The following is a 15,395-nucleotide window of genomic DNA, read 5'->3' on the forward strand; positions in this document are numbered from 1 at the left end:
GAGCTAGAACCCCCCCTCCCTACAAGCTGCCCTTGGATCTCTAGCTCTCAATAACTGTGTAAGATGTGAATGTTTTTGTTTCAACCTGCTGAGTTTGGGGGGTAATTTTTTATGCAGCAATAGATAACCAATATATCTTCCTCACTGTAGGAACCCCCACTTTCCCCAAAACCAACTCATACCTTTCCCAAGCGGCTCAAATCATTTAAGTTTCCTTTCCTCTTACACTCAGGTGAGGTAGTAAAGTGAGTCAGCAAACCCTGCATTCAAATACCTGTGGCTGCTGCTTTTTAGCTGTGGTGCATTGGGCAAAGTTACTTAACCTCTCTGTGCCTCAGTTTCCATATCTGTCAAACAATGATGAAAAGGAAGATTATAAAGATGGAATCAGGGAATAGATCTGTGAGAATACCTGGCCCAATGCTGGATGTTTGGTAGGCACCTGATAAATCTGAGCTCCCTCTGGCCCCCTTCTAATCTTCCAGTTCCTGACCCCTTTGCATGTTCCCAAGTCCTTGCCTACAGAGGCTGGGACTAGGACCAGCAGCTTTAGGAGCTCCCCATTCTCTTCCTGCCTTTGGAGACAGAAGAGGAGGAGACCTGTCCTGAGCCTGGGTTTCTCCCAGTCTTGGGGTGAGAAGAGACTTGTCCAGAGGCAGGATGTACAGCTGGAAAGGCCCTTTTGCAGAGCAGGGGCTCCAGCCTAACCACCCCATCAGGTCCTCTAAGGATGAAAGGAGTCTACGGTGCCACTAACTAGGCCCTAACATATTAGGAAAACTGCTCTTACCAAGGCTTTGCCCATTTTCCCTTCCTTTCAGCAGCTTTCTCCCCACCTTTAAAAATTTTAATTTATCTTAATCTCAAATAATATATGAAAAATATTAGCCAACATTTCCCAAGAATTTACCAGCTAAGTTTCTAAGATGCTATGTGTCTCCCAACCAGTTTATGAGGCAGGTTCCTGTGTTAGCCCCATTTCACAGTTGAGAAAACCAAGGCATAGGAGTTAAGTAAATTGCCCAAGGTCACATAGAGGCAAAAAGAAGCTAAACGAAGCTCAGACTCCAAGGTCAGTACCTCGTTTACACAGGCTGTTCCAAGGCTCTGCTTAATTCTGTATTCATATTTAGCAGTGCTTTTCTTAAAGAGGCTCACAAAATCTGGATGCTGCCTCAGAGGCAACAGATGCAGTATGCTCTTTTCTTAAAGATATTTTAAAAATACAGTTACATCTACAAACACATATGGAAATAGATCCCCCCCACCCCTCCGCCGCGCGCTTAAAAAAAAAAAAAAATACTTACGGTCCTACCCAGCTCTTTCAACTGAAAGCCTTGACCGTCTTTCCGTTTCTAACCCTCGCGGGGTATGCGCCACAGAAACGCACAGATATTTGCTCACCTTCCCAGAGTTCAGCCCTCTACTCCTCTACCAACCGCGTTCGCCCCTTCTCCGGGGTTCCTGGCCGCCTCCCCACGTGTTCTGCCTTCGTCCGGCTCCTCGTCCCCGTTTGCTCTCTCACATCGCCCCCTCCCTCGTATCCTCGCCACCTCCCCTCCGTCCTCCTCCCTAGCTGTCCGAGCATTTCTCCCCTCTTCCAGCCTCGCGCGGGTACATCACCGCCCGTTTTTTACACCCCCATTGACCCCTCTCTCGCCACCGCTTCTTCCCGGCCAATCTCCCTCACCCTTACTCACAGTTCCCCCACGCCTGACCCCTCCCACTTCCACCCCTCCAGCCCAGCCACCCCGTCGCCCAGCAGGAGCGCACAGCCGGCAGGCTAGGACGCGCGCTGACAGGGTAATGAATGGCTTCAGCGGTAATTAGCGACCCGGCGGCTAATCACGATGTACATTTACATTTTAAGTGCTGCAGAGGAAGCGGGGAAGGGGAGGGGCCCCGGAGGGAATGCGGGCCTGTTTGGCGCTCTCCCTTCTCTGGGGAGCGAAGTGAATCCGAGTCTTTTACAGCTGGCAGTAGTAGAAGGGGGAGAAGGGTGCTTTCGAGGGCCAACCCAAGCGGACGCAGAACAGCCGCGGGCTAACCCGACGCAAACCCGGAACTCCCAGGCCCCTTCCTCTAAATTGCAGACCCTGCCTGTATCCCCTTCAAGTGAAAGTTCCGCCTAGGCTTGCATACTCCTGCGCAAGGAGTGCTCGCTTCTTCCCTAACCAGCCCGTTCTAACGTAGATTTCACCCGTTCCAGGACTTTCTTCCAGGCCTAGCCGAAATTGCTGCCTGAGGTTCCCTGCGCCCCGCCACGCGCTGCAGTCTTTGTGTTCTATCGAGGCTGCCGTGCCCGTTCTCCGTGGGGCTCGCGGGAGCTGGGGCACAGCTGAAGTCCCGGTTCCAAGTGGAAGTCGACCCCGAGAGCTCCTGAGCCCAGCGTGCAATCAGGAGATCCAGGCCAGAGTCGGTCACTCATACGTTGGGGCGCAAAGGTCCACTAGCTCCAGCCACTCCCCTAAGGGGCGAAAACGGGGTCAGCTGGGTTCTGAACAGCAGGGCCGAGAGCTAGGACATACAAGATGACGAGGAGATGAGAACAGCTGTGAGAAGGGAGGAGACCCTGGCAGCTCCGTCTCAAGACTGGGACCCAGCTCCCCCCAGGCACCGTCAAGCCGCCCTCACTTTGAGGTTTCCCGCACGCCGCAGCTCTCCGGGAACCTCCCCGCCACGCCCGGCGGTAGTACCCCCTACCCGGATCAGGTCTGCACCGCTTTATCTGACTGTGCGCGTGAGCGAGGGGGTGTAAGGACGAAGGGCAAGGCCCTAGGGCACTTCTAGGGAGGGTCCAGCTCCTTTTAACTCCCCTCCCATCACCAGTCCTTCAATCCCAGCCTCACCTCTCACTGTCCACCTCTCCAGGTTGGAGGTCGGGCCACCCTCTCGGTCCTGTGGAGTTCCCGGAGAAGGGCACCCAGTAGTTTCACAACGCCCCCGAGGCTTCAACTTCCCACCTTTCTTCTCCCTCTCAAAACCTGCCTTCATCCAGCCTCCTTTTTGAAAAAGGACCCCACTGGGTCTCAGGCTGACTAACAACGAGTACCACCTGGGAAGAAGGGGGTTCCACATTACCAGGGAACAGTGCCTGTTTTACCCTAAAACCTGCAGCTTTAATAGTAGACGTTGCGTGGGTGGAGGGAGCTTAATTCCTCTTGACAAGGTCTCTCCTTGTTCTCTTCCCATTCGCCTCAGGGTCAGCCTGGCCTGGAGCCTCACCCCCTCGGCCCAGGAGTGTACTGGGGTCCGGGAGCCTCCAGCTCCGGTCAGGCGCGGCGAGCTGAGACCCCATTCTCTGGCCGCACTGGGAGTACCACGCCGCGACGTAGTCGTCCGAGGGCGGCACGGGGCGCAGCGGCAGCCAGCGCCTCCGCACTCTGCTGACCGTGCACAGGCTGTCCTTGAGGCGAAAAGAGCGGCTCCGGCGCGGGAGGGAAGGCGTTGGGGGGGGGGGGGGAAGAGGCCCCAGCAGGCCTCTCGGAAATCCCTCCTTGAGAGGGGACAAGGGGCGGCCTTCAGTTGGAACGCGCAAGGGCTCGGGGACCGGCTTGAAGCGGCTTTTGCATCGCAAACGCAGTTTTTATTTAGGTTGTCCGTTAATGAGGGTTGGCTTAGGGAGGGCACTGGCGATTATGGGGGAACTTCCTCTGGCAAGTCACCCCCTGGCGCTGCCATTACACCTACCGGTGCGCACCGCTCCCACGCCCCAGTGTCTGGACTCGACTGGATCCTGGAGGCGGGAGAGGCTAGGACGCGGGCGGGCCGAGCCGAGTTAGAGGCGGGGCCTGGCGGCAGGGGCGGGGGCTTCCAGGCTCCCAGGCGGGGCCTCAGCTAAAGGCGCGGAGCACCGCGCGCCTAGAGCGCGGCGTAGAGCAGCGCCCACTGGAGAGAAGTCGGAAGCGAGGATCGCGCCGTCCCACCCCGCCCAACAGCGTCCACGCCGCTCCCGCACCCTTACCCCTGCCGGCCCCTGCAGGGCGCGACCGGCGGCCATGCATCCCCGGGGCTGAGGCGGCCCCATGGCGAAGCCCGCGTCCCCGCGGTCCGGGCAACGACGGCGCATGGAGAACTTCCGTAAGGTGCGCTCGGAGGAGGCGCCGGTGGGGGGCGGGGCCGAGGGGGGCGGCGCGGGCCCGGGCCCTTTCGCGGACCTGGCGCCGGGAGCCGTGCACATGCGGGTCAAAGAGGGCAGCAAGATCCGGAACCTGCTGGCTTTCGCCACCGCCAGCATGGCGCAGCCAGCCACGCGCGCCATCGTCTTCAGCGGCTGCGGTCGGGCCACCACCAAGACCGTCACGTGCGCAGAGATCCTCAAGCGCCGCCTGGCGGGCCTGCATCAGGTCACGCGGCTGCGCTACCGGAGCGTGCGCGAGGTGTGGCAGAGCCTCCCGCCGGGGCCCACACCGGGTCAGGAGCCTGGTGAGCCGGCCGCCAGTCTCAGTGTACTTAAGAACGTGCCCGGCCTCGCCATCCTACTTTCCAAGGATGCACTGGATCCCTGCCAACCCGGCTATCAGCCCCCGAACTCCCATCCTGCACCCTCGTCCCAGCCAACTGCACCGACGTCCAAGAGGAGCTTAGGGGAACCCGCAGCTGGAGAAGGCTCTGCGAAGCGGTCACAACCTGAGCCAAGTGCTACGGAAGAGGACCAGACGGCCTGAGAACTCGTGGGTCTGGGCCACCTACACTGGCTGGGTCTCACCCACAGCGCCTCGACCTTGAGACATATCTCCAGACTTTTACGCCTCGGTGCTCTGGACACAGCTCCTCAGACTGTCAGCGTGGAGCACAAGGCAACAAGAGAGGGACCCTAGGGAAGCTTCGTGGGTGGTTGCTTCTCTACTTGTGTTGCCTGAAGACGCAGAACTCCCACCTTCAGCTTTTCTGAGCCATACTAGGACCTTCCTGGAGGGGGGAGCGAAGGTGGGTGGTGGTGGGCAGTGAAACTCTTGAGCCTTGCTCAAGACCCCCAAGGGTTAAAGGCATCCAGTATTCATGCGGGGGCTGGAGTGTGGAAGCCCGGGAAAGCTCTTGGAATCATCTTAATTGGTGGCTAAGGGCCAAGGGTGAGAAGGCAACTGCTGGAGGGCAGGGGAGTCTGAGTTGGGGGGGAGTGTATTCTGCACGTCCTCTGGGACACCACTCCCTTCTAGTTTTCCTTACCCTGCTCTTAAGGAGCATCCTGAGATCATACTGCAGGAGTGCCTCCATGGATGGACTCTAGCTCTTTTAACACGCCCCCCCCCCCCCACTTCCCCACTGGCCCAGAGGGAGAGACCCAGCACAGAAGTCTATGCCTACTCCCTGAATCTCACAGCTGGAGTCCTGCTTCCAATAAAACAAAAACAAAAAATGGCTCTGGCCCCAGGTTTTTTCCTTATCACTTAACCTAGGTGGAGGCTGTTTTGGCCTGCCCGCCTGTGTCTCAGTCCCCACCAGCGTGGAGTCCTTGGCCTTTGGAGTCTTCAGGGTCAGGCACAGAGACTGGGTCACCTCAAAATGGAGCAAGAGGTACATTGTCCAGTTTCTGGCTTCTCCCTCTCCCAGCCTTCCCTGGCTGGCTCTAGCCTCAGGGGCTTGTGGCCAGAAGGGGGCCTTTGTCCCTTGATGCATTACCTCTGAGGGTTGGTGCATTACCACATTGCTTTTCTGAGAAGGGAAGGAAGGCAAGCACCAGTGAACTCTCCTGAGGGTCACTGCCAAGGGAAGCATACCCCACTGGGTTCCCTAAACCCGCAGCCTCCTGCCAATTGACAGCCTTATCCAGAAAGCTGGCACAAAACCCCTCATCGCCATCGGTAGGATCTCCCCTTCACTGCTCTCTCTCTCAGAAAGGACAGCACACCCTTGGGAGAGGGGGAGGAGTGAGGGTGAGGAGAAAGAATGAGCACAAATCCACTGCTGGAAATTACTATTCAGCAGAGAAGCTGGAACTTGGGCTGTGAATCACTGCAGGCTCCCTGATAAGCTGCTGCCTCCAGCCCTGCACAGCTGTCTGTTGAGAGATAACAGCCTCATAAGCCATTCTGCCCAACTCATAGTTGGGTGGGGGGAGGGGTGCTGTGTACAGAAGGACTCTAGCAGGTGAGGGTGGGGGCAGCACAGAGCTCCAGGATCTCAGAAACAGACCCTACCACGTGCAACTCAACACCACCTCTGGAAAAGAGATGGGGAGAATGTAAGTCACTTCGCTGGCAGAATCCTGAATAAATTCTTCCGGTGACAAGAGGTGAGTTTCTGCAGCTGAGAGGAGGGGCTCTTCAGGGAGTTGTCCCCCACCTATATTTCTCCTTGAGCTTTGGATCAGTGAGCCCTGTCATCTAGACTCTGGCACGGTTTACCCTCCCCAATTTCTTGTTCTTGATGAGTCCCTGGGAAAGGCCAAGGGGTTTATGTGTACTTGTCTGACCCTCTCACAGGTGGTCCAAGAAAGCTGGAAAAAATGCACTAGGTGCCCTGGGCTGGTCCTGGGCTTTGTGCCTCTAAAGGAAATGATAAAACTTGGAAGAGGCCCTGCTTGGTAGAAGCTTACAGAAGACTGGTCTTGGTTCTGGAAAAGGGCCAACTTTCCAAAACCAGTATCTGAAGTCCTGATTGCCAGGTCACCAAGACTATGCAAGCAGAGGCTTGTCTGGGAGGGGAGGCTGCAGAGGCTTTCTTTTTTTGATGGCAAGGATCAGCGAAGTCCCTTTCCTGCCTAGAAACTCATCCTGTGGCATGGGGAGAGGGGCTTGTTTCCCCACCTTTAGGGCATTAACCTGCCCTGATGGTGGGCTGAGCTGCCCCCCGTACCAGAAAGCAAGTAATGAAACACTTTCTTTTCTGCACCCCCACTCCACCCCAGCACATTCAGTTCCCAAGCTTTTGATAGGTGCTTATGGGTGCCAGTGGAACCCAGCACCCATGAGCACCCCATCCCCGCCTTACTGATCCTCTGGCCCTGCTGACCCAGGAGCAGGCTCCAAAGGAAGGTGACAGATATGCGTATACACCCGCCCCCCCCCCCCCCGCCCCCAAGACTGAGGTGGGAACCTGAGAAGTGCTGGAATAAGGGGGGAGTGGCTACAGGAGCACTTCAGAGATGGCTCCCTGACTTGTGGCAGAACCAGAGGGAGCAGAAGCTCCTCTGAAAGACCCCATCTTTCCAACAGTGACCTCTATCCAGGAGCTTCCTGGGCCCTGGCTTGGGGCAGTTGGAGCTAGGGGTGGCAGTGAAGTCTCACATCCACAACATCGTCAGGTCACACAGTCAAAATCCATTTGGGAACATAAATGTATATAATACAAGGACGGATCATGTGGTCAATGGGCAGTGGACCTCCAGCTGGGCATTAAGGGACTTCATTATTGTTGTACCAGATCCCAGTCTAGGCACAGGGGCTAGGGGAAAGAATCACAGTAAAATCAGACATTATTCCTGCCTCGAGGACGTCCCAGTTAGTGGAAAGAAAGAAAAGAAAGTTATAACACAATGCAATGGTAGTGGGAGAAGGTGGGAGCTCTGAGAAGGGGCGCTTAATGCACCCACAGGTGCTGATGCAGCTGGTTCCCCAAGGACCAGAGGAGTTAGCCAGCTGAGTAGGACTGGTCTGGCAATTCTAGGCAGAGCACAGAGAGGTGATGCTCTGTCTCGTGTTGAGGCAGCCACAAGTATCTGAAGGATACAAGTATCTGAAGGATATCTGGTTTTGTTTGACATCTGCTGATTATCATAGATATTGTGGGTTGAAGTGTGTCTCCCTCGCCACCACCCAAAAGATATTTTGAAGCCCTAATCCTGGTACCTGCGAATGTGACTATTTGGAAATGGGTCCTTACAGATGTAATTAATATGTAAGAAGGGGTCATACTGAAGTAGGATGGGTCCTTAATCCAATATGACTGGTGTCCTTATGAAAAGAGACAGACATGCAGAGAGAAAAACAACATCTGAAGACGTAGTCAAAGATTGGAGTTACACAGCTGCAAGCCAAGGAATGCTGAGGATTGCCCGCAAACAATAGAAGCTAAGAAAAATGCATGGAAGATTCTTCCCCGGATCCTTCAGAGAGAGCATGGTCCTGCCGACAACTTGATTTTGGACTTCTAGCTTCCAGAACTATGAGAGAATAAATTTCTGTTGTTTCAAGTCATCCTGTCTGTGGTAGTTTGTTACAGCAGACTTAGGAATCAAAAACAACAGGTATTCTCACCATATCCATTGGAAACAGGGAAGAGAAATGTACGGTGTTTGCCAAGGTCCTTGCTATCAGAATTCCCAGTCCTGCGTGGAGAGAGGCTCTCTATTCCGCAGGCCTGTGCTAGCAAATGTAATGCCTAGTGTCATATAGAACATACCATAGGCTTTGAAGAAAGTCAAGTTGACTGTGATTTGGGGCAACTTAATTCTTCACTGAGCCTCAGCTTTCTCCTCTGCAAAATGGGCCAGATTGCTGTGGGATAAAGGACATAATAATACCTTGCTTCCCAACCATGGTTCATCATCAGAATCACCTAAGGAAATTGTTAAAAAAATACAGAATGCCTGGGCCGAACTCCAAACCAACAGGGTCAGAATCTCCTACAAAGGACCTGGAAATAGGCATTGTAATAAGATCTTCAAATGATTTTTGATGGTTAATCAGGTTGACTATTCCCTGAGCTAAAATGTAGAGAACAGCACTCACTGGTAGGAGAGATATGAAATTAAATCCTGTTTCTTTCCCTTCACATTCAGCCACAGTTTGAACCCTTTTCTGGGGAGAGAAACTTAACTGTTGAAGAACTGTTGTGAGCTGCCCCCTAGAGGTGGTTCTGGAAAAGAGAGACCAGGCTCAGGGAGCTGGGAGGTGGAGGGATATCCCTGTTGAAGAGCAGGTAATGAATGGACTCAGAGCACAGGGCTCCCCTGCCCTAGGCCCTGTTTCCCAAAAGGAAACTGAGGGTGTGGGGCCCAGCTCAAACAGCTACAAAGACTGGGGCGCCTGGGTGGCTCAGTCGGTTGAGCGTCCAACTTCAGCTCAGGTCATGATCTCACAGCTCATGAGTTCGAGCCCCACATCGGGCTCTGTGCTGACAGCTTGGAGCCTGGAGCCTGCTGTGGATTTTGTGCCTCCCTCTCTCTGCCCCAACCCACTTGCATTGTCTCTGTCTCTCTCAAAAATAAACATTAAAAAAAATTTTAAAACAGCTACAAAGACTTATCTTTCTTTGTAAACAAATAAATTATAAGGATGTGGAAAAACTGGAAACCTGCATATGTTGCTGGTGGGAATGCAATGTAGTACAGGCTACTTTGGAACAATTTGGTAATTCTTCAAAAAGTTAAACACAGAGTTACCACATGACCCATATCATACTACTAGATGTATACCCAAAAGAATTGAAAATATATGTCCATACAAAAACATCACAATGTTTGTATACAATATCCACAGCAGTCTTATTTATAATCACCAAAAGGTAGAAACAACTCAAATGTCCATAAACTGATGAATGGGTAAACAAAATGTGGTATGTCCACCTAATGGAGTATAATTCTGCGATACTGAGGAATGAGGTACTGATTCATGTTACAACATGGATGAACCTTGAAAACATCATGCTAAGTGAAAGACCCCAGACACAAAAAAACCCACAGAGCGTCTGATTCTATTTATATGACATGTCCAGAATAGGCAAATCCACAGAGACAGAAGGTAGATTAGTAGTTGCTTAGGATGGGGTTGGTGGGTGCCACTGGGTAGAGAGATTCTTTTGGGGGTAATGAAAATGTTCTGGAATTAGTGACAGTGATAACACAACATAGTGAATAAACTACAACTGAACTGCACACTTCAAAAGGGTGGATCTTGGGGAGCCTGGGTGGCTCAGTTGGGTAAGCATCCAACTCTTGATTTCAGCTCAGGTCATGAACTCACACTTTTGTGAGTTCAAGCCCTGCATCAGGTTCCGTGCACTGACTTCACAGAGCCTGTTTGGGATTCTCCCTCTCTCCCTCTCTCTCTGCCCCTTCCCCACTCATGCTTTCTCTGTCTCTCTCAAAATAAATAAATAAATAAATAAATAAATAAATAAATAAATAAATAAGGGGGGGTGGGTCTTATGGTATACAAGTTATATCTCAATAAAAACTACATCTGATTATAAAAGTAATATTTTAGGGGGCACCTGGATGGCTCAGTCAGTTAAGCGTTGGACTTTGGTTCAGGTCATGATCTCGTGGTTTGTGGGTTTGAGCCCCACATTGGGCTCTGGGCTGACAGCTCAGAGCCTGGAGCCTGCTTTGGATCCTGTGTCTCCCTCTCTCTCTGTCCCTCCCCGATTTGTGCTCTCCCTCTCTCTCAAAAATAAATAACCATTAAAAAATTTTAAAGTAATATTTTAGGAAATTACTAATAGAAATAAGTAACTACATTGTGAAAAGTTGCCATTAAAACCTCCTAATGGCAGCCCCACAGGATAACCTTTGAAGGCTATTTCCTTCCACTACCCCTTCTCCCTGATTCTCAGGTGACCACGGTGGTGTATTTGTCCATATCACCTCCATGCCTTGTTAGCCGTATCACAACCTGCCCTGCCCTGGGAAAAGAACTGTAATTTTACAATAGGAAAATACTTTTTCTAGTTGCCATTTATTGAGCCCTTACTGGGTGCCAGCCAGGACAGTGTTTCACATGCATTATCTTATGTAATCTTCCCAATCTATTAGGTAGGTTCCATTATTATTCCCATTTTATAGATGAGGAAGCTATGGTTCAAGAAGTTGAAGTAACTTGTCTAAGGGCATGTGGCAGAGCTATAATTCAATAGCAGCAAGAATGTCACGGTCTCAGGTGCCTTCCCTTGTTCATCCCCAGTCCCCTAGTAGTGAGATCCTCATCACTGGAGGTGCTCAAGAAGGACCCAAGGAAATGGAAACAATGTGCAATCGGTGAGACTAATGGCCACAAGGGTGACTTCCAGCCTTGAAAGGCAGCATTCATTTCTTTTTCCAGTACATGCTTCATTCCTATCAGAGAAAATAAGAGCTCTTCTGGACTGTGATCTTCCCTTTACTAGGCATTCACATGGTGGAACACTGCCTCTATCCTCACAAACTCCTCAATCGCCTCATCCCCCCTTCTCTGCACACATCGGAAGTGCCTTATCACAGCTCTTCCAGGATGAAGGCTCTGGGCTGCAGCAGGAAGCTGACAGGCTGGTGACTGACACCCTTGAGGCAACAGAAGTCCAGCAGCTGCTTCTCCAGAGGGGCAGAAAAGGATTCAGGGCAGATGATGGTAGTAAGAGACAAAAGACTCTGATGGCTTGAGCAAGAGCCAGGATGTCTGACCTCAACCTTTCGGGGAAGGAGCACCCACCAGAAGCAGCAGAATGGACTGGGGGCCTGGGAACATAAATGGAGGCAAACTTGGGAACAAGCAGCCCCCGTCAAGTGATGTGGTAGGCTGAATAGAATCTTCCCCCCTCCCCCCGATGTATATGCCTTGTATAATTGGGGCGGAATCTGTGAATGTTGATGGGGTATCATTTCCAAGATGAGGCTACTAATCCATTTACTTTGACTTAAAAGAGGTTACTCTGGATGTGCCTGACCTAGTCAGAGGAGGTCTTTAAAAGAGAGTAAAGTGTTAGAGACCCTCTCCTGCTGGCTTGAAGATATAAGCAGTGGTACTGTGAGAGGGCCTATGGAGAGGCCACGTAATAAGGCCCTGAGGGTGGCCTCTCATAGCTGAGAGTGGTTCTATGCTAACAGTTAACAAGACAGGGGCACTCAGTCCTACAACTGTGAGGAATTGAATTCTGCTAACCACCTGAACAAGCTCAGAAGAGGATTCTGAGCTCCAGATGAGACCACAGACCTAACTAACATCTTGATTTCAGTCTTCTGAGACCCTGAGCAGAGCACCAGTCATGCCATGCCTGGACTCCTGACCTACAGAAACTGGGGAATAATAAATGGGTATTGTTTTAAGCTGCTTAGTTTGTGGTAAATTGCTATGCATCAGTAAAAAACTAGTATAGGTGATGAGGGCTGAGAACAGTCCTCAAGGTAGCAGGGGCTTCAGAATTCACTGAGAAGCCATCAAAGCCTTCCTTCAGGGGTGGTGGGTGAAAAAAATCCACAACTTCTAGAATCAGACAAACCTAGGCTCAAATCTAAGCAGTACTATTTATTAGCTGTGTGATTCTTGGCCAAGCGCCCTTTGAGTCTATTCCTTTATCCATAAAATAGGGATAAGTGCTTCTCTCACAAGGTTGTTATGAGACTTAGATGGGATAATAGTTTGCAGGAGTGCCTGGCTGGCTCTGTCAGTAGAGTGTGGGACTCTTGATCTCAGAACCTTGAGTTCGATGGGAATGCAAACTGGTGCAGCCACTCTGGAAAACAGTATGGAGGTTCCTCAAAAAATTAAAAATAGAACTACCCTACCACCCAGCAATTGCACTATTAGGTATTTATCCAAGGGATACAGGTGTGCTGTTTCAAATGGGCACATGCACCCCAATGTTTATAGCAGAGCTATCAACAATAGCCAAAGTATGGAAAGAGCCCAAATGTCCATCGACAGATGAATGGATAAAGAAGATGTGGTATATATATACAATGGAATATTACTCGGCAATCAAAAAGAATTAAATCTTGCCATTTGCAACTATGTGGACAGAACTAGCAGGTATTAGGTTAAGCGAAATTAGAGAAAGACAAATATCATGTGACTTCACTCATATGAGGAATCTAAGATACAAAATAGATGAACATAAGGGAAGGGAAGCAAAAATAATATAAAAACAAGGAGGGGGACAAAATATAAGAGACTCTTAAATATGGAGAACAAACTAAGGGTTGCTAAGGGGTTGTGGGGAGGGGGATGGGCTAAAATGGGTAAGGGGCATTAAGGAAGACACTTGCTGGGATGAGCACTGGGTGTTATACATAGGGGATGAATCACTGGAATCTACTCCTGAAATCACTATTGCACTACATGCTAACTAACTTGGATGTAAATTTAAATAAATGAATAAATAAATAAATAAAATTTTTAAAAATAAAAAATAAAGATGTTAATTAATCACACATTGTTCTGAAGCCAGAAAATGACTCTATGTCAAAAAAAAAAAAAAAAAAAACCCAAAAAACAAAACCGTGAGTTTGCGCCCCACATTGGGGGTAGAGCTTACTTTAAGACACAAATAAAAAAAAGTTTGCAGCATGCAGTGACACATAATAAAGCATAACCATAATTGTATTAAACAACAATGCTCCATAGCCGATCCAAGGCACTGTAAGCAATGTGGAGAGACCGACAGCAGAGAGACCAGTTGGGCCCAAGACTTTCTTAATTATGAGAGTCCTGACCTCATCCTGCGCTTCTAGCCCTTGGAGATTTGAAGCATACGAATTAAAACGCAAAGAGGTCAAAGCTTTTCCAAGTATCCTTTGGTTAGGCTGGTGGGAGAAGGTGAGGGCAGATGCTTTGAAAAGAAAAGCTTTTTTATCCTTTTGCCAGCCAGGTTCATACCCCCTAAAACCACACTGCGAGGGAGGGAAAAGAGAATGGTAGATGCTTCCGCCCTGGAGAAAGGGCCAGAGTGAGCAAGAGGAGCCTCAGTGTCCATCTTTTCTTTCCTCAGTGAGTCCAGGGATAGAGAGTGAAGGATACCAAGAGACTGTCTTATTGACTCTGGGTGGCGGCACGGTAATTCAGGCCTGGGGAAGTGGCCCAGACCACATCCTATGTCAGGATGTAGTTAGTAAGTCCAGATTAGATGTTAAGAGCCTTGGAATTTAATCAACCCCATTTCAGAGCAGTCTGCTGTCGAAACCCTACTGTAGGGATTGGGGGCAGGCGTCTGGCCAGAGATATTGTTTTTGTTTGAGGCATGCTCAGAGACCGGGACTGTCTTCGCCAACAATTTACTTAGCACAGGTTCACTGTTAGTTTTAATATATAATAATATTTCATAAGCCAGTAGCATACAGGATAATGTCTTCCAAAGAGTCAATAAGAAATAACACACTCCAAACCAGTGACAGATTAATTACACTATTATTCCAGACAAACTGGAGATGAAAGAAACAAAGTCCATATTTAGTTGAGGTGTACCTTTTTATGAGTTCTTGGTAGAGTCTGTCCTTCCAACTAAAAGCTGGGTATCAGCTGCCTGCCTAGATCCCTCACTATTGGAGCACATAGTAAGCAGGCCGAGGCACTGCAAGATAGGCTGCTCTAAAGGTTACTACTCCAGGGACAATTACATGGCTTGTGACACTGCCTACAAGGAGTGGCCTTGCCAAGGCAGGAACAGATGTCCCTTATCTACCTAAAACTGCTGTGTGCTTTAATACCACTGCCAGCCAAGAGCAGACAGCCTGGCCACGGCAGAAGCAAGTGTCTCAACTTCTTCCGAGAACAACAAAGGGTAGTGTTGTTCAGACACTCTGGTAAGTCCTCACAGATTCTTTTTTTTTTTTTTTAAAGTTTATTATTTGAGAGGGAGAGAGAGTGAGAGCACTCAGTGGAGGAGGGGCAGCAAGAAAGAGGCAGAGAATCCCAAGCAGATTCTGCACTGTCAGCGTGGAACCCCGATGCAGGGCTTGAACTCAGAAACCGTGAGATCATGACCTGAGCCCGAAGTTGGACGCTTAACCAACTAAGCCACCCAGGCACCCCCTCACAAATTCTTTATATTCAGAGTTTAAAAGTCCATCATGCCCTCACCGTGCTGCCAATGACCTAAGGGTCCCCTCCACTCCAGGTGCCATTGCTCATTCCAAAGTCTTAATATCTGGGGCGCCTGGGTGGCTCAGTCAGTTAAGCATCTGCCTTCAGCTCAGGTCATGATCTCATGGTTCATGAGTTCAAGCCCCATATCCAGCTTTCTGCTCTAAGTGCAGAGCCCACCTAGGATCTTGTATCTCTCTCTCTGCCCCCGCCCCATCTCTCTCAAAATAAACATTAAAAAAAAGTCTTAATATCCAACTTCAAAGAAATTTCAACAAAATAAGTTATTCTAAACAGATTGAAACCGCAAACAACTTTGTCTAAAACAAACTTTCAAAACATGGATTTGAAATCGTAAGTCGGTACGCAACAAACACCCAGGTTAAGTCCTCAGAACTGGGGATTTGAGAGCCTTGATTGCCAGCAAACAACCTACTTTCTGAGCTTATTTCTTAATCTGTAGTGAAGTGGCTGAACTCATTTTTTAATGCTTGCGGGTTCGTGATATAAGAATAGTTACTAATAAGATCCCTTATATGTAAGCAGTTGTCTTTTCCCATTCTCTTATTTTAGGCTCAAACGGGGACGTTAAACAAAGAAGGTCTTTTTATTACAACTTGACAATGTTATTATCGTTATCGGTTCCTTTTTTTTTTTCCTTAAGTAATCCCTAAGACCAAA

At 49.9% G+C, this 15,395-nt stretch overlaps 1 protein-coding gene across 1 annotated transcript; it reads left to right on the forward strand.

Moving 5' to 3' along the window:
• Nucleotides 1-3,854: 3,854 nt before the first annotated feature.
• On the forward strand, nucleotides 3,855-8,107 carry RPP25 (ribonuclease P and MRP subunit p25). Its single transcript, XM_047074782.1, has one exon. The coding sequence runs from the start codon at nucleotides 4,026-4,028 to the stop codon at nucleotides 4,665-4,667; it is 642 nt and encodes a 213-aa protein (XP_046930738.1). The 5' UTR covers nucleotides 3,855-4,025; the 3' UTR covers nucleotides 4,668-8,107.
• Nucleotides 8,108-15,395: the final 7,288 nt, after the last annotated feature.

The sequence above is a fragment of the Lynx rufus genome, unplaced genomic scaffold, assembly GCF_022079265.1.
Source record: "Lynx rufus isolate CCGP_SWC_20201006 ecotype Redwood Valley unplaced genomic scaffold, mLynRuf1.p SCAF_13, whole genome shotgun sequence".
NCBI classification, from domain to species: Eukaryota; Metazoa; Chordata; class Mammalia; order Carnivora; family Felidae; genus Lynx; species Lynx rufus.